The sequence below is a fragment of the Maylandia zebra genome, linkage group LG13 (assembly GCF_041146795.1).
Source record: "Maylandia zebra isolate NMK-2024a linkage group LG13, Mzebra_GT3a, whole genome shotgun sequence".
Lineage (NCBI taxonomy): Eukaryota > Metazoa > Chordata > Actinopteri > Cichliformes > Cichlidae > Maylandia > Maylandia zebra.
Window position 1 is genome coordinate 32,031,385 of NC_135179.1, and position 18,251 is coordinate 32,049,635.

The following is an 18,251-nucleotide window of genomic DNA, read 5'->3' on the forward strand; positions in this document are numbered from 1 at the left end:
GTGTGCGCGTGTGTGTGTGCGTGCGTGTGCGCGCGTGTGTGTGTGTGCGCGTGTGCGTGTGTGTGTGTGCGTGTGTGTGTGAGTGTGTGTGCGCGTGTGTGCGTGTGTGTGTGTGTGCGCGCGTGCGTGTGTGTGTGTGTGTGCGTGTGTGTGTGTGTGAGTGTGTGTGCGCGTGTGTGTGTGTGTGCGCGTGTGTGTGTGTGCGTGTGTGTGTGTGCGCGTGTGTGTGTGTGCGCGTGTGCGTGTGTGTGTGTGTGTGCGTGTGTGTGTGTGTGTGTGTGTGTGTGAGTGAGTGAGTGAGAGAGAGAGAGAGCACTTAAGCCTGTAAGTAGTAGTATGAAACATAAAGTAAGGTAAGGTATGGGCCGTATGATCGCCAGTGGCACTGGCTCACCAGCGAAGCAGCCTCATCAATTCCAACCTCTGTACAGACACAGCCTGCTCAGTTTCAGCCATATGGAAGGTTTATTGGACAGGTCTTCACGGTGCAAATGACAATGACGAAAAAAGCAACTGGAAAAACATCCATACACTGCAAAAGATGGACGAATCCCCCATGATGTCACAAAGTTATTGCTCAAGTCTAGTTGTGTAATCTCCAGGTGAGCATTTTAAAGGCTGTGACTCTGGTGGTTTGACAGGATAGAGGGGTATATGAAGCTGAAGATGAGGACACGAAGTTGCAACAATTTATGAGCCTACACTATTTCTCTCTTTGATATTAACTGAACACGAACTTAGTGTTTTATTTTGTATGATTTGACACTATTTGAGAATGATTTGAGGCCATACATTAATGAGGTTCCATCTGAGGGAGTCTTTGCAGCTTAATGAGTTACCCCCTGCAGGTCATTAAGGTAAACGCAGTTTAAAGTGTATCTGCTGGTTTCATTTCTTCAGATGCTGAATCTAAGTTTATCTTTTATACTGTCTACAAAAACAGCCAAACAGTTTTTGAAGGTAAATAAGTGGATACTTTGGAAAAGATAAACCGCTGAATAATCCTGAAGACAGTCATCAACAAGAACAAAACCGAATTTTTTGTGGCATCCATGGGCTTTAGACTTCAGGCAGTTATTGCCTTGTTGAAAAACTGGATTATGTTTTATTAGACAGCAAAAACAACAAACTTAACTGTATTGTAATGTTCCAAACTCACTGATCTTTATCCAAAACGCAGAAAGAGTCCAGCAAGGGGAAGTTGGCTGCAATGCTCTCAAAGTCTTCTTGAGAAATGTATCCATCCCGGTCATGGTCATAATTCCTGAACACAGACTTTCCCAGCGCAGACAGGGAAACAGATTACTTTCATCTACAACAGGAGCCGTTTCTTCCGATTTTGAAAAGTATGTTTGTATACTTACATCCACTACCTTCCTGATATGTTTATTGACCAGACAGGGGTCTGGTTTGGTAGCGACACCAGATGCCCAGTCCAGTGGGGCCAATGGCTTGTTGGGAGTTGTTGGAGAGGTAGGCTGTGCAGAAGGACGAGACTTAGACAAACAGGACCCACCAAATATTCACATCAAGACAACAGGATCTTACAAAGCACTTTTTTTCTGTTTGTATTATTGTATTATTGTAGGGTCTTTACCTTACAATATAAAGCACCTGAGGAAACGGTTGTTGTGATTTGATGCTATATAAATAACATTGAATTCAATTAAACCGAATACAAAGGCAAAAGGGTGTTTAATTTTCTGCCCTGTGTGATAAATGGTAGAAAGAAAAATTTGAAATTGTCCAAAAGAAGATTTTTAGTTGGTGAAAGTCTTTGATGAAAGTATGTCTGAGCAGTGGTTATAATTACACTAAAACTTACCAATTTAGAGTTACGGGGTTCCCTTAGCAATGACAGCTCATAAATCTCATCCTCAGTATAATACAGATCTAACGAAAGCTGAAAAATAAAAGGATTGCGGTAAAATAAGCTTCAAAAAGTCAAAGAACAATTGAGGGTTGTAAAGTGACCTTTTGTTTAAAGTGCAAGTTCCTGTAGTAAAAAACAAGCCATAAACTGCAAAAAAGAGCTTCTACAAATCCTTTCTGAGACTAGGTAACGAGGACAACAAGCCAATATTCTCAAGGAGCTTCTTATCATATATGAACCTGATTTGACTGATGAAAAAAAAGTCGAAAACAACAACAAGCGACAGAAACAAACAAGAGTGAAGAAAATGAAGCAGGGTCTTTAGAAAATAAAATTATCTATTTTTCCTTAACCTCTTGAAAGAGTCCTTTGTGTGTGCACAATTAGCTGGACAGTGACATTTCAAATCCATGTGTGGTAATCCCTCACCGTTAGTAGGTAGATGAGGTCCATGTTGGGTTCAACTTGGGCCACCGCACTCTGCAGGGACACCAGCTCATTGAAGGTCATGTAAAGCTGATGCATCTTCACGAGGTTCACCTTTTTACCATCACCAATCCAGTCAGGAAACACCACATGCACTGCAATCAAGTCCTTTAGGTGCACACCCAGTACTGGGATCTTAAATCCCTGGCACTCATTGAAGGCTTTTCGGTAGCAAGAGTAATTGTTGTTGGAAGAGACCAGCTCTGTCATCTCATTCCAGATCTGTGGCAAGAAGCAGCAAACGGTAAAGGGTACACCATGTTCACAAGCAAATCAAAAGTTTAAGTTATCCATGTCTTTGGACTATGGAAGGAAGCCAAATACCCAGGCAGAACCCATACAAACATGTGGAGAACATGAAAACTCCAAGGAGAAAGGCCAGGTGGTGGAACCAAAATCAGGACCTTCTTGCTGTGAGTTAACAGTTCTAATCACAGCACCACCGCGCTGCAGTACAAATTCCTTAATGAAACAGGGTAAAGGCTTGTTGCTAAGAAAATACATTTCCACTGAATCACCTGTAACTGTGTAGTAATCATAAATGAATCTACATACAAAAGACTGGCACTGACTTACCTTGACTACTTCAGGAGCCAAATATAAATGAGTCTCCTTTAGGCGAGAAATTGAACTATGGCTCAGGCCCCCCACCACCGCCATCAAAGTGTTGAAGTTCTGCAGGTGAAGGAGTTTCTGATGACCAGAGAAAGACATGTTGAAGATCACTGTTTATTGTCTAAAGAGGTGGCCTAGCGCCTTGCTTTTGGTCCTTGGTGTGCTAGTTTGGAGTGTGGCAATTTATTCAATTATTGTTTCGTTTTTTTAATTAAAATTCAAAAACACTGAAAAACTTTATTTAATTTTTTTATGGACTGTGGAGGGGATGTTAATCTAAGAGCTTACCAACAAATTAAGCTGACTCCTTTCTGAAACCACAGTACATGAATACTAGAGCTCATTATCACTGCACCAGTCTCCAATGACATATTAGATTGGTGACAATAGCTGAAGAAGAAAGCTTTGCTACCACTATGATTATCAGAGTAATTGTAAAAACTTACTTTATTTTAATAATCTAATAATGCTGAGATGAGAGACAAATGGCTATGTGAATAAAACCAAATCCAAACCAAGCCATCATAAGCTTTTGATGAGTCCCAGTCTGCTGCATGGAGCCCAGTCAATATTTACTTTTCAATTCAGCATTACATAACATAACAATATGTTACAATATGCATGCTTACAAAATGAGAACATTTGCACTTGAAGCTGACCAAGCCATCTTAAAAACCAGCACACAATATTCTGTGCAGCATGTCATTATGGCAGTGTGTTAAGTAGATTCATCCTTGACCCTTTCTGTAGACAGCCTTTACTTTGGTAGGAGAAAGGACAGGGCAGATTATTAGGGCATGCATCCATCCTTCAATACAAATGGAAGAGTAATGGAGAAGCTCTTTGCCTAGAACACAGACAGAAAGAACCATATCCTGCACTGTAATAGTAAACTGTAAATAGTAATGTCAAATTATTTTACTGTGTATTTTACAGTTGTGTACTGTTTTTCTAGAATATCATTACATTTACATAAGTAGACTGTGATCTGACACGTCAAATGTAAAATAACATAACATCACTGTAAATGTAATAAAACACAATTTACTTGTTTTTTAAATATATTTTTTTGTACATATGCATATTTAGATTGTAAAAATATCCAGAAATCCAGAAATGTCTCCCATCATGCCTTGGGACATGAGCTGCTGTTTAGATGTTCTTGTTTTATTGTTTATGGTTACGTTACTTTTAACTGTTATCTTGAATGTTGTGTTTACGCAGTGGTGCAGCGTCACTGACAGTTGTTGTTTGGTAGAGAGAGTGCTGTACCATGAGTGACTTCTGTGGTGCTGTTGTTGAACCTTGAGGCACATTGTAGCACCGCAAGTGTTTTAATAAAGCGCTCCCCCCACCAGCTTGGGGTTAAATAACAAGTTCAATCTCTCTCTGTGAGCTTCTTTGTTAAGATTTCTCTGCATGCCACAATGTAAAACATTGCACGGACACGCTGTGCTAATTATATATTTTGAAAAAGAAATGTAGAGGTAGGAGTTGCAATAAATATAAATAATATGTCGCTAAGCATCGGCCAATGAATGTGAACTAACAACAAGGTCGCGGGTATGGCTGCGACCGTAGGAAAAAACCCTAATATGAAGGTATTTTACTGCATTTTACAGTAATGTTCTGTTCTTCTAGAATATCATTAAAGTACGTAAATAGACTTTGACTTCACATTTTGAATGTAAATTAACGTTACATCACTGTAATGTAATACAACATAATTGTCATGATTATTAAATGTAGCTGTCTGTACATATGCATATTTAGATTGTTAAAATACATTCACAAATGTATCATGAACTCACAAATATCTGTCTGTTATTTGAAAGCTTGAACTGTTGAATTCAAATGTAATGCTATATATAACATGATCCCTATAAGCTTGTGTTACAGCACATAAGTATTATTATCATTGCTAGTTAGGCCGTTCGTGGCTCAAGAGTTGGCAGTTCGCCTTGTGATCAGAAGGTTGCCAGTTCGCTCCCCGGCTCGGACACTGTCCGCCGTTGTGTCCGTGGTCAGGACTCTTCACCTACCGCCTACTAGTGATGGCCGATGGTGCGATATGGCAGCCTCGCCTCTGTCAGTCTGTCCCAGGGCATGCAATCAATTATTATTTAAACCAACTGTATATTTCTGTATATTTATGTGTTATGATTCATATTTCCACATTCAGTGACCTTGTTTATAGGTAATTTCATTGTTTGATCACGTTAAAATGTTCCTAATTTAATGTCTAAAAGCACTTGGAAAAAGCAGAATCCCATGTCAAATTAGCGCAACAAACTCTATTTTCATTACTGAAAATGACCGTATTTTTATGCGGGAGTTATTTTCTGTAATTATACGGTCGTATTTTGGTGCCCCAGCTGCCAGAATATTACCGTTTTTTCAAGATGCTTTTTCTAACAGTGTGCACTATATGGAACATAAATATTGATGATGGGGAGCTTTTATGACTGAACAACAGCTCAAGTGCATTTGTTTTTTGCGGTGTTTTTTGTATGTTTGTTATTGTTTGTTTTAGAGAAATATTAGAGAATATTAAAAATATTAAAGAAGCCATTTTTTTGCATAGTGTGGAACCATGAAGAATCTGGCTTAAAGGCAGCTAAACATACTCATCCACAGAAGGGCCATTAAATCTGAATGGTGACTGCCTGTGCAATCCATATTCTAACTGTTATTGTCTGTCTTCTCATAAGACTTTCACTTTTAACTACAAGAGATCAAAGCTGTACCAGACATATTTTAATAGATACGTCCTGGATGAAACAAACTCAATAATAATAATAATAATAATAATAATAATAATAATAATAAGAAGAAGAAGAAGAAGAAGAAGAAGAAGAAGAAGAAGAACGTATATTTGCATTCTCTTTTTACAAATCCTGTGTGTGACTGGGTGAATAAGACTTGTAGCAAAAAGCCCTTTAAGTGCTCAGCTTGAGAAGAAAAGTGCTACATAAACACCTGTCCATTTACCAAACACTAGTATTATTTCTTATATCATTTATTTGAAACATGTTACTCTCTCATGAAAAACCAGTTTCTTTTGAATTTGATGGCAGCAACATATAAAAAATGTCAGGTATGTGTGAGAGAAACAGCAGCATGATATTCAGCCTACATCCTCCAGATGGCATACTTCAGTTATGTGGTTGACGAAGAATTATCATTGTTTTTAAAAAAAGGGGACATTCTATAACACCACTGTGCCTTTTAGAGTTAAACGGGTTACTTGTTTATGCAGGGCCCATCTCTCCCCCTAGATACAAACTATCTATCTATCTTTCTATATACTATACTATCCATAGGGAGCTCACTGAATGGTTTAAAAACGATGAAAATATGTGAAATGTTAGCCTCTTAAGGTTCAGTCAGTCCAATCCAATCATCATTCAGTGACAGAGTTAGAGTTTAGTTCACATCTACTGCCTTAGCTATAATTTAATGTATCTGGCATAAATTAATTCAGTTCAGTTTAATTCAATTCACACAATAAAAAGCAGTTGCCTCAAGGTGCTTTACATTGTTAAGGTACAATATCAGAGAGAAAACCTTGACAAATCAAAGGACAGTGGAAAGAAAAAAACTCCTTTTTTAACAGGAAGAAACCTCCAGCTGAACAAGGCTCAGGAAGTAGCAGACTGCTGCATAAATACAAAAATATTATATTAGAACAACTATGAGGCCAAAATGCATATTAAAAAAGACATAAATTGAAAGTAACTTCTGGCTTCTGAAACTGTGGCTTTAAATGTAGCCTAACCCTGTATTACTATGTTAGACTTTAAGGTGGCAGTTTAGGGGAAAAGCTATCATAACATCTCTGAGCCTCTGCACTGCAAATGAGCAAAGCCAAGATGCTGTTTTGCCACTTTAGCTGAGTGGGTTTTTTCTAATCTGTAAGATTTTACTGTTGCATTTTTCTCGATAATTTGTTTGACTAGTCAAAAGAAAAATCTTGAGTTTAAGATTTGGAATTTATGTGGAATGTGGAATTTAAACTTAATTATATAGTATGGTTTTGTAACAGTGCTGAGTCACCCTGTTATTTCTATATGTTTTGGAGAGAAATACTTTGTGAAAGCTGGAAGAGCTGTGCGTAGAGCCTGCCCTCCTTGGCTTACCTGTGCCACATGGATGTATTTTGTGATGACCTCTGCACGGGTCTGAGGTGTGAGTTTGCTGAGAACCATCAGCTGCACCCATTGTGAAACGCCGTTGAACAAAGCAATGGAGCGCTCCAGAGTCAGGTTGTCCACCAAACAGCCATGGATCACATAGCTCTGGTAATCAGTGAACTAGGAATGACAGAGTAACATAAATCAGGTATCTGCCTTACAGAATCAGAAAAGATCCTACGCAAAGACTGAAAAAAAAATCCTTTACATACTGTTTTTGTACCAGTGTTGAAACTGCCTACTTCTCTACCACCCTACATTTTGATCTGGGTCCTATTCTAGGAAATCTATTAAACACCTAACCATATGTCAGCTAGTGTAAGCCTTTTCTCCCACATATTGATATGTAGAATTCAGTTAAGCTGTTTGATGATAAGACGCCAATGGCCCATCACAGCAGAATGGAATCCCAGCAAATGTTCAGCTTTCCAGAAGCTCTCCATCTAGCACAGGCGTGTCGAACTCCAGGCCTCGAGGGCCAATGTCTAGGCCAGGTTTTAGATCTCACCCTGGGTCAACACACCTGAATCAATTGATTAGTTCATTACCAGGCCTCTGGAGAACTTCAAGACATGTCAAGGAGGTAATTTAGCAATTTAAATCAGCTGTGTTGGATCAAGGACACATCTAAAACCTGCAGGACGCCGGCCCTCAAGGCCTGGAGTTTGACACCTGTGATAGCATGAGTTAGCATTAGCTTTGAGCCAAAAAACTGCACAGCAGATCAGGGCTGGTTTTGGGAGCCCATGTATGTCCTGAAAGGATAAGGTTATATTTCATTTTTCATAAATTCCATTTCTCAAAAACACTGAGATCAAAGGCCCCATGGAACTGTTTGAAGAAGGGATTTAATTCTGTAGCCAGTGTGGCCATTCTGTGTTCTGAAGTCAGGGATGGGTAGAACTTTCCCAAGACACAATCATGCAGAATTTCTTCTTGCTCATGGAGTCTTTTGTCTTGTGTGGACCAAAGTATATTGGCTGTCTGTGAATTCTGTGCAATCTAAAGTAGTTTTAATCCAGGTATGTGGCCAGCTGTTTATTTCTAACAGAGGACACAGATGTGTTACACCCTACAGTTGTGATACAGCAAATGTCATGTTTTTCACCGAAACATGGCTGAACAACAGCTGCCCGGACAATGCTATCGAGTTAGCAGGACGCCACACCGAGCCGACAGGCTAGCAGATGACTCCGGCAAGACCAGAGGTGGAGGTTTGTGCATTTATATTAACAATGCTTGGTGCATGAACTCCACTACTACTGAGTGTCACTGCTCACCTAATGCAGAGTTTTTAATGGTCAAATGCAGACCTTATTATCTCCCCAGAGAACTCACTTCGATCATACTCACTGCCGTGTATATACCCCCCGACGCTAATGCTAGGTTGGCCATGAAAGAACTTTCTGCAGCCATTAACAAACACCAGAATAAACACCCCGAGGCTGCTTTTATTGTTGCTGGCGACTTCAACCACACCAACTTAAAGACAGTCCTCCCCAGATTCCACCAACATGTCTCCTGCCACACCAGAGGAGACAAGACTTTAGACCGTGTATTCCAACCTGGCTGGAGCCTACAAAGCCACCCCCCTCCCCCACATTGGACAATCGGACCATCTCTCCCTGTTCCTCACACCTCGGTATTCACCACTCATCCAACGTGTGAAACCTGCTGTGAGGACAATTAAAGTGTGACCAGAGGGGACAGACGCAGTGCTCCAGGACAGATTTAAAAACACAGACTGGAATATGTTCACCCACACAGACCTGGACCAGTACGCCTCATCTGTACTGGATTACATCTCCGAAACCACAGACAGTGTCACCACCCAGAAACGGATCACCATGTACCCCAACCAGAAGCCTTGGATGAACCGGGATGTTCGTCTCCTCCTGAAGGCCCGCAACACTGCCTTTAGGTCAGGAGATGCACACGCCTACAGCACAGCCAGGGCTAATCTAAAGAAGGGCATCAAAAAAGCCAAACACCATTACAAAAAGAAGGTAGAAGAACACTTCTCCAACTCCAACCCCCGACGCATGTGGCAAGGACTCCAGACCATCACAGACTAAGGATTGTCTTATTGCATTGGAGTCACACTGGGTTAAATATGTACACTTGGGTTTTAAGGGGTATTTATTATTTTCTTCTTTTTTTTGGGGTTGTATGGAAGCCCCAAACGCAATTTCATTGTTCTTGACAATGACAATAAATAAATAAATACTAAATACTAAATACTAAATACTACAGGACCACCAAACCCTCCCCCGCATCCTCTGATGTCTCCTTCCTCAACGAGCTCAACAACTTTTATGCTCGTTTTGAGCGAGGGAACCCCACAACCACAACCAAAGCAGACATGACGCCAGACCACCAACCTCTGACTCTCTCCCCCACCGATGTAGGAGCGGTGCTGAGCAGGATCAATGTCCACAAGGCTGCAGGCCCTGATGGCATCCCCGGGCGTGTTCTCAGAGCGTGTTCTGGGGAGCTTGCAGGAGTGCTGACAGACATATTCAATCTGTCCTTGGCCCACGCTGTGGTACCGGCCTGCTTCAAATCCACCTCCATCGTCCCGATACCCAAAAACTCCAACCCATCTTGCCTCAATGATTACCGCCCAGTAGCACTCACCCCCATCATCACTAAGTGCTTAGAGCACTGGTCCTAGCACACTTCAAATCCTGTCTCCCCCCCACCCTGGACCCCCACCAATTCGCATACCGCCAGAACAGGAGCACAGAGGATGCAGTCTCCATCGCAATGCACTCTGTCCTCTCACACCTGGACAACAACAACACCTACGCCAGAATGCTGTTTATAGACTTCAGTTCAGCGTTCAATACAATCCACCCCTCACAACTCATCAGGAAACTGACAGACCTGGGCATCAGTTCCCTCATCTGCAAATGGTTACTGGACTTCCTGACCAACCGCCCCCAACACGTCCGGCTGGATAACCACTGCTCATCTACAATCACGATGAACACCGGTGTACCACAAGGCTGTGTGATGAGCCCTTTCCTCTACTCCCTCTTCACCCACGACTGCAGACCTGCTGATGGTTCCAACACCATCATTACATCCTGGTGAACTTCTATCGTTGCACCATCGAGAGCATCCTGACCAACTGTATAACAGTCTGGTACAGGAACTGCTCTGCCTCGGACCGGAAGGCGTTGCAGAGGGTCATGAAAACTGCCCAGCGCATCGCCGGAGCACCACTTCCTGCCATAAAAGACATCTACAGGAAGCGGTGTCTGAAAAGGGCTGGGAAAATCATCAAAGACCCCAGTCACCCATCACATGGACTCTTCACCCTCCTGCCCTCTGGGAGGCGCCACAGGAGCCTCCGGACTAAGACCACCAGGTACCGGAACAGCTTCTTCCCCACAGCTGTCAGACTCCTGAACTCTGCCTCCTGACATCTGACCCACGTTAACTCATGGACTGAACATACACACACACACACAATGGACAACTGTACCCTCAAACACACAATAATAACATGGACTGAACCACCACTCACAACCACTAGCACTTTATATAGCCTCTGTAGAAACTATCTACACCCTCACTTATCTTAACTGCACTACTGTATAGCTCTGTGTAAATAATCATTCTGTACATTCGATAATCTTTAATCCTACAACTGTTTACAACTTGCATAGTTCCCATTTCTGTATAGCTGTATATCTCAGATTCTGTAAAGTTATTTATTTCATATTCTGTATAGTTTTTCATATTTATATCCTGTTCATAGCCTGTACATAGCTTGTACTCACTACAGCCTGTACATACTTATAGTTATAGAATATTCACAACATACTTCATACCGTGTACATTATAACATAATAGACCCATTTCTGTAATATACTTACATATCTATATTATTGCTAATATATATTGTAATATATCTATATCACTAAAGCACTTCTGGATGGATGCAAACTGCATTTCGTTGCCCTGTACCTGTGCATGTGCAATGACAATAAAGTTGAATTCTATTCTATTCTATTCTATTCCTTTATTGAGGTCTCTGGAGATTTATGCTACAGCCGGAAATTAGTCAGCTGCTGGGGTTGATGCCTTCCGGTCAGTGGTTACAAATCCCTTATGCTGAATACATAACCTGGGCCATGTACTATGAAGCAAGTTCAGCAGACCCAGGGCGTGTTTTTGTTACCTGGATTCATTTACCCCTAGTTTGTCGATCAGGATAAGTGGTCACATGAATTTAGTTATCAACTTACTAAGCTGCGTTTTCCCTGCGAGGTCACATGAAAGAGTTGGTCATTACCGATCTAAAAGGGGGGTTTTACGGATCATATGACTCTTCTTCCATCTCAAATGATCCATATGAGGGCCACATACTCTGGAGCCATTATGAAATGGTAATTATCAGTAAAATGTGACACTCTGGTATGTGTGTTCTTGTAGCTATATTTCTAGCAGTGTAAAAGTGAATTAGCAGGAGAATGAAACTGAAATATTTTATACATTTACCAAATTAACTGCATACGGCTGCACATGTAAAAGTTATTCCCCAGTTATTCCTCAAGTTCAAGCTCAATTCCTCAAAAACAGTGAAAATGTGGTATTTAAAGGTGATTTAAAACTGAAACTCCTTACCTGCTCCTGACCAGAGTATGAAACAAGCTTTTGGGCTGTCCAGGTAACTTTTAGGGTTTTCGGTTCTTACTACCAAACGTTACTACTGCTAATGTATAAACGGATGAATAAAGGCTAGTTTTTATAGGGCACCTTTCTGGTTAACTTGAGCTCTCAAAATATTTTATACAGCATTTCTCATTAACACACACATTTAGTTTTTTGTCAAGACTTATTTTTGGGATGGAAACAAGAGCCTATCGTACAAAGGGATTGAAGCACCTCCCTTCGAATGGCCTACTCTGCCTCTGGAGCACAGCCACCTCTGTGGATCCAACCTGCTCTGGAGAGATTTTTGCAGGAATGTGCATGTATTAATTCAGTGATTTACAAATAGCAGCAGCAATTGTGCTCAGTGATAAAGCAATTAACTTGAATTAATTGAATTCAATTGAATTCAATTTTATTTATATAGCGCCGGATCACAACAGCAGTCGCCTCAAGGCGCTTTATATTGTACAGTAGATCGTACAATAATAGATACAGAGAAAAACCCAACAATCATATGACCCCCTATGAGCAAGCACTTTGGCGACAGTGGGAAGGAAAAACTCCCTTTTAACAGGATGAAACCTCTGGCAAAACCAGGCTCAGGGAGGGGCGGGGCCATCTGCTGCGACCGGTTGGGGAGAGAGAAAGAAGACAGGATGAAAGACATGCTGTGGAAGAGAGACAGAGGTTAATAACAGATATGATTCAATGCAGAGAGGTCTATGAACACACAGTGAGTGAGAAAGGTGACTGGAAAGGAAAAACTCAATGCATCATGGGAATCCCCCGGCAGCCTACGTCTATTGCAGCATAACTAAGAGAGGATTCAGGGTCACCTGGTCCAGCCCTAACTATATGCTTTAGCAAAAAGGAAAGTTTTAAGCCTAATCTTAAAAGTAGAGATAGTGTCTGTCTCCCGAATCGAAACTGGAAGCTGGTTCCACAGAAGAGGGGCCTGAAAACTGAAGGCTCTGCCTCCCATTCTACTTTTAAATACTCTAGGAACAACAAGTAGGCCTGCAGAGCGAGAGCGAAGTGCTCTAATAGGGTGATATGGTACTACAAGGTCATTAAGATAAGATGGGGCCTGATTATTTAAGACCTTATATGTGAGGAGCAGGATTTTGAATTCAATTCTGGATTTAACAGGAAGCCAATGAAGGGAAGCCAAAACAGGAGAAATCTGCTCTCTCTTTCTAGTCTCTGTCAGGACTCTTGCTGCAGCATTTTGGATTAGCTGAAGGCTTTTCAGTGAGTTTTTAGGACATCCTGATAATAATGAATTACAGTCGTCCAGCCTGGAAGTAATAAATGCATGAAGTAGTTTTTCAGCGTCACTCTGAGACAGGATATTTCTAACTTTAGAGATGTTGCACAAATGGAAGAAAGGAGTCTTATGTATTTGTTTAATATGTGCGTTGAAGGAAATGTCCTGGTCAGAAATGACTCCAAGGTTCCTCACAGCGTTACTGGAGGCCAAGGTAATGCCATCCAGAGTAAGAATCTGCTTAGATACCATATTTCTAAGATTTTCAGGGCCGAGTACAATAACCTCAGTTTGATCTGAATTAAGAAGCAGAAAGTTAGCGGCCATCCAGGTCTTTATGTCTTTAAGACATTCCTGCAGTTTAACTCATTGGTGTGTGTTATCTGGCTTCATGGACAGATAGAGCTGGGTGTCATCTGCATAGCAGTGAAAATGTATGCTATGTCTTCTAATGATGCTGCCTAAGGGAAGCATGTATAATGTAAACAGAATTGGTCCTAGCACTGAACCCTGTGGAACTCCATAATTAACCTCAGTGTGTGAAGAGGACTCTCCATTTACATGCACAAATTGGAGTCTATTAGATAGATATGATACAAACCACTGCAGTGCAGTACCTGTAACACTTACAGCATGTTCTAATCGCTCTAATAGGATATTATGGTTGTTATGGCCCTGTCCATAATCTGTTTTGGTGGCTGTTGTTGTCTGTGCCTTTAAGTCTTTGCAGATCCCAGAGATGATGAGCTGACGGCTGCTGATTGGTCCCCTGGCCATGTGATCTTCTTCAAATCCCTCACCAGCAGTTGTCCTGGGGCAGCCACTGACAGCAGCAGCAGACCTGACCCTGGCCTCCAAAACCTGAGATTTTTGTGCCTGTGATTTTTGCGGCTTTTCTGAGTTTTGTATATAGTGTGTACATTAGTTTTCATTGTAAATAGCACTGCAACAGAAGGGGTGAGCTGCCTTATTGTTTTTCCTTGCACTGTTTTCTCCTGTTTATTTCAGTTAGGGAGTTAGGTGTAGCGCTTGTCTTTTGTTTGATGTTTGATTTCACATAGGGTTTTAGATAGCACCTCCTCCTGACTTAGTTTGTTTTGTTTGTTATTTTGGCCTTTGTTCACCCCGGAGCTTCATTTTTGCAGTGTAGAAAAATAAATCATGATTCACTAAGAAATTGGTTTCCGTTGGGTTTCCCTCTGTGTATGGTTTTGGGGACCAGGGCAGGGCAGTCTTTTCAAACTCATTTTGCGTTCCTGTACCCCTAGACTGGGGCGTAACAATGGTCGACAGTATCGAACGCTGCACTGAGGTCTAGCAGGACAAGCACAGAGATGAGTCCACTGTCAGAGGCCATAAGAAGATCATTTGTAACCTTCACTAAAGCTGTTTCTGTGCTGTGATGAGCTCTGAAACCTGACTGAAACTCTTCAAATAAGCCATTCCTCTGCAGATGATCTGTTAGCTGAATTAAAATCTTTATTTTTCTTCCACTGCTTTGCGCACTTAATTACAATATTTATGATTTGCTGCAGCATTCACCTCTTGTCATTTTTACAAGTGTCACATTTCACTGGTATAGTTTTTTTTTATAGACTTTTGATTACCATTTGATAATGTCTCTGGCAGCATTTCCTGAATAGACTTGGAGTAGTTTTTATCTGGAATGTGTAACTGTTCCTGTTGGGCACCTGAAATCTTAGACCGCATGAATCCAGCTGAATTACTATATTGTGCTTCTCTGTCTGAGTCAAAATTGAATCGGAATCGAATCGAATAGAAGTCAGTGATGATACCCAGCCCTACTTCTCCCTGCTGCTGGATAGGACTGGGAGTGGACAGTCAGTAGTAATGACTTGTAGCTTGCCTCCAGCAGTGTATGAATGTGAGAGTGAATGAATAGTGGTATTGTAAAGCGCTTTGGGTGCCTTGAAAAGCGCTATATAAATCCAATCCATTATTATTATTATTATTATTATTATAATGCAACCCTGATCAACGCTGACTCTGCATTCACCAACGAGCTGAATCAGTTCTACGCCCGTTTCGAGGTTAGCCAGGCGGCTAATGCTATCTACCGCCTGACTACCGAGGACAGTGACGTCATCAGCGAGAGACCGGTGACCAGCATCGCGGAGCATGACGTCCGAGCGGCACTGAGGAGAGTGAACACAAGGAAAGCGGCGGGGCCAGACGGCATCACCGGCCGTCTGCTGCGCTGCTGTGCTGACCAGCTAGCAGGTGTGTTCACTTACATCTTCAACGAGTCCCTGGCGAAGTCTGTGGTCCCCACATGCTTCAAAAGATCCACCATCATCCCTGTGCCCAAGAACAGCAAACCCTCATCCCTGAACGATTACCGGCCAGTTGCACTGACCTCGGTAGTAATGAAGGTGTTTGAGAGGCTGCTGAAGAACATCATCTCCCCCTCCATCCCAGACACCACAGATCCGCTGCAGTTCGCCTACAGATCCAACAGATCCACAGAGGATGCCATCACCCACGTCCTACACACCACTCTCAGCCACGTGGACAAGAAACAGGGTAACTATGTGCGAATGCTGTTTGTTGATTACAGTTCAGCGTTTAACACAATAGTGCCCTGCAGACTGTTCACAAAGCTGAGGGATCTGGGACTTAACAGCCGTCTGTGTGCATGGGTGTTGGACTTCCTCACTGGCAGAACTCAGGTGGTGAGGGTGGGCAGGTGCTTCTCCAAAAGCATCACCATCAACACAGGAGCACCTCAGGGATGTGTCCTCTCGCCACTGCTCTACTCCCTCTACACTTCAGACTGTGTGGCCACCCATGGCTCCAACACCATTGTGAAGTTTGCTGACGACACAGTGGTGTTGGGTGCCATCTCCAACAACGATGAGGCGGCCTACATGGATGAAGTGAAGAATCTGGCATCGTGGTGCCAGGACAACCACCTCCAGCTGAACGTCAGCAAGACCAAGGAGCTGGTGGTGGACTTCAGAAGGGGTCAGCACAGAGACTATTATCATCAATGGAGCTCCAGTGGAGAGGGTGCAGTCCTTCAAGTATCTTGGTGTCCACATCTCCTCAGACCTGACATGGGCTGCCCACATTCAGGTCCAGACCAAAAAGGCTAGGCAACGCCTGTATCACCTACGACAACTGAGGAAGTTCAGGGTCTCTCCAAAGATCCTCAGGATTTTCTATACAGGCGCTGTGGAGAGCATCCTCACACAGAACATGACATCGTGGTTTGGGAACAGCTGTGTGAAGGACCAAAAAGCTCTCCAGAGAGTGATCCGTACAGCAGAACGCTGCTGCAGGATTGCACTCCCCCCGCTTCAGGACACCTACACCAGGAGATGCCGGACTAGAGCAGCGCAGATACTGAAGGACCCATCCCATCCTGGCAACAAACTGTTCCAACTTCTGCAATCTGGTAGAAGGTTCCGCATCTTCCGGGCAAGGACAGAGAGACTCAAGAGGAGCTTCTATCCCCAAGCCATCCGTGCCCTAAACACACACACCCGCCCTCTCACATCATCTATAATTGACTGAGACAGGACTCTTCCAGACACTAAACCAAGGCACAATGTACATTTCAAATTCCTTTAATTTTAAATATGTTTATATTGTCTATCCTGTAAAATAGTCAGATGTCTATTCATATTAATGTACAGAATTCACCTGCTTGCTGCTACTACTGCACATTCACCCAGTGTATATACTATATGTATATATATATAATGTTCTTCCTCTACACCCCCCCCCCCATTTTTGCACATGTCGAGGAGCGTGTCAGGCTACATTTCACTGTGTGTTATACTTGTATAACTATGCATGTGACAAATAAAGAACCTTGAACCCTGGGGATATCTCTCCTTCACAATCGCACTTATTACATAGCACCATAGGTGTGTGTGTGTGTGTGTGTGTGTGTGCGTGCGTGCGTGCGTGCGTGCGTGCGTGTGTGTGTGTGTGTGTGTGTGTGTGTGTGTGTGTGTGTTCCCCTTTATAACCCTCCTTCTACGGTTCTGAAATGTCCCATCCTAGTCCATTTTTACTTTGTATTGCCATTGATAAATAGATGGTGTTCCACAATACCTTCTTGTTCAAGGTTTTGACTATTTCACATGTATTGTTTTCATGTTGATCATTTTTTAATAAAACTGTATTAAGGAGAAGCCTAATATGGCCATCTGTATTTAATAAACCTGTGAGCCTTCTTTTTACTATTTAAGTTTTAGATTTCCTCATGGTGACATGTCCCTATGTGGTGTCATAATTAAACTATTTATTTTCCCTGACCACACTAGTACAGTAGCTGTAGAATAGTTATGAAGGAGAAGTTTGTATATAGAGCACTAAAATGGTGTTAGGATTCATCCTCTGCTGACAATGAATTCCAGAACCATCCCTGAGCCACAAAGCAGCCATCACTCAACAGTTGAATGTACCGATATCCTTCGGATGGATTTGAATTCCAGGAAGGTGAGATGCTCAGCCAGCTCTATGGGTTCCAGGTGGTCAAACAACAGGGAGGCCTTCCCTTTTTTGGTTTGCTTTTTCCGCTGGGTAATCCTTCTCATCCAGTCGTATGATGGACTGCAAGAAGAACAAATGAGAAGCAATTAGCCACTCGAATAAAAGCATAAGAATCAACGGAACAGTTCTTTGACATGTTTAAGCTTTAGATGTGCACTCTTTAAATCTCATGGTTGTGTGACTTAATTTGGATTATTTTATTATTTAGAACTGTAAGTCATACAACACCAGTGTAGCCTTTTGATGGTAAAAATAAAGAGCTGGAAATAACCAAAATATTGTCCCCTTTAAATAAAAAAGTTTTTATTTTATTATTATTTTATTTATTTTATTTTTAAATTTTACCCAGCCCAGATGTTACATTTTGTTAAAATTGAGTGATTATATCAAGAGTTTCTTCAGCTACATCTGTGTGCCTTTGATGTCTTACATGGTTGAGATGTCGATGAATTTGAAATGCTCCTCACAGCCAAGCTGAGCTGCCACGTCTCTGAACTCCTCTGTTATTCTAATCAGACCCAAGTCCAGGTTGAACTCTGCAGGAAATGTTACTATCCAGTACCTAAGTACACATATTTGAAATTATACATCAAATAGATAAACATGGGACGAATGCAGATTATAGTAT

General features: G+C 42.0%; 1 protein-coding gene across 3 annotated transcripts in view; it reads right to left on the minus strand.

The window, feature by feature from the left end:
- Positions 1-32: 32 nt before the first annotated feature.
- rasgrp3 (RAS guanyl releasing protein 3 (calcium and DAG-regulated)) overlaps positions 33-18,251 on the minus strand; it is a 32,150-nt gene continuing 13,931 nt past the window's right edge. For all 3 annotated transcript variants that reach the window (XM_076891940.1, XM_076891938.1, XM_076891939.1), the window contains exons 5-12: positions 18,054-18,185; positions 17,536-17,683; positions 7,114-7,287; positions 2,936-3,052; positions 2,303-2,581; positions 1,826-1,903; positions 1,365-1,478; positions 33-1,275 (exon numbers count right to left, since the gene is read on the minus strand). In XM_076891940.1, coding sequence (XP_076748055.1) covers positions 1,156-1,275; positions 1,365-1,478; positions 1,826-1,903; positions 2,303-2,581; positions 2,936-3,052; positions 7,114-7,287; positions 17,536-17,683; positions 18,054-18,185 — 1,162 coding nt within the window. In that variant the 3' untranslated portion in view covers positions 33-1,155. The remainder of the gene's footprint in view (positions 1,276-1,364; positions 1,479-1,825; positions 1,904-2,302; positions 2,582-2,935; positions 3,053-7,113; positions 7,288-17,535; positions 17,684-18,053; positions 18,186-18,251) is intronic.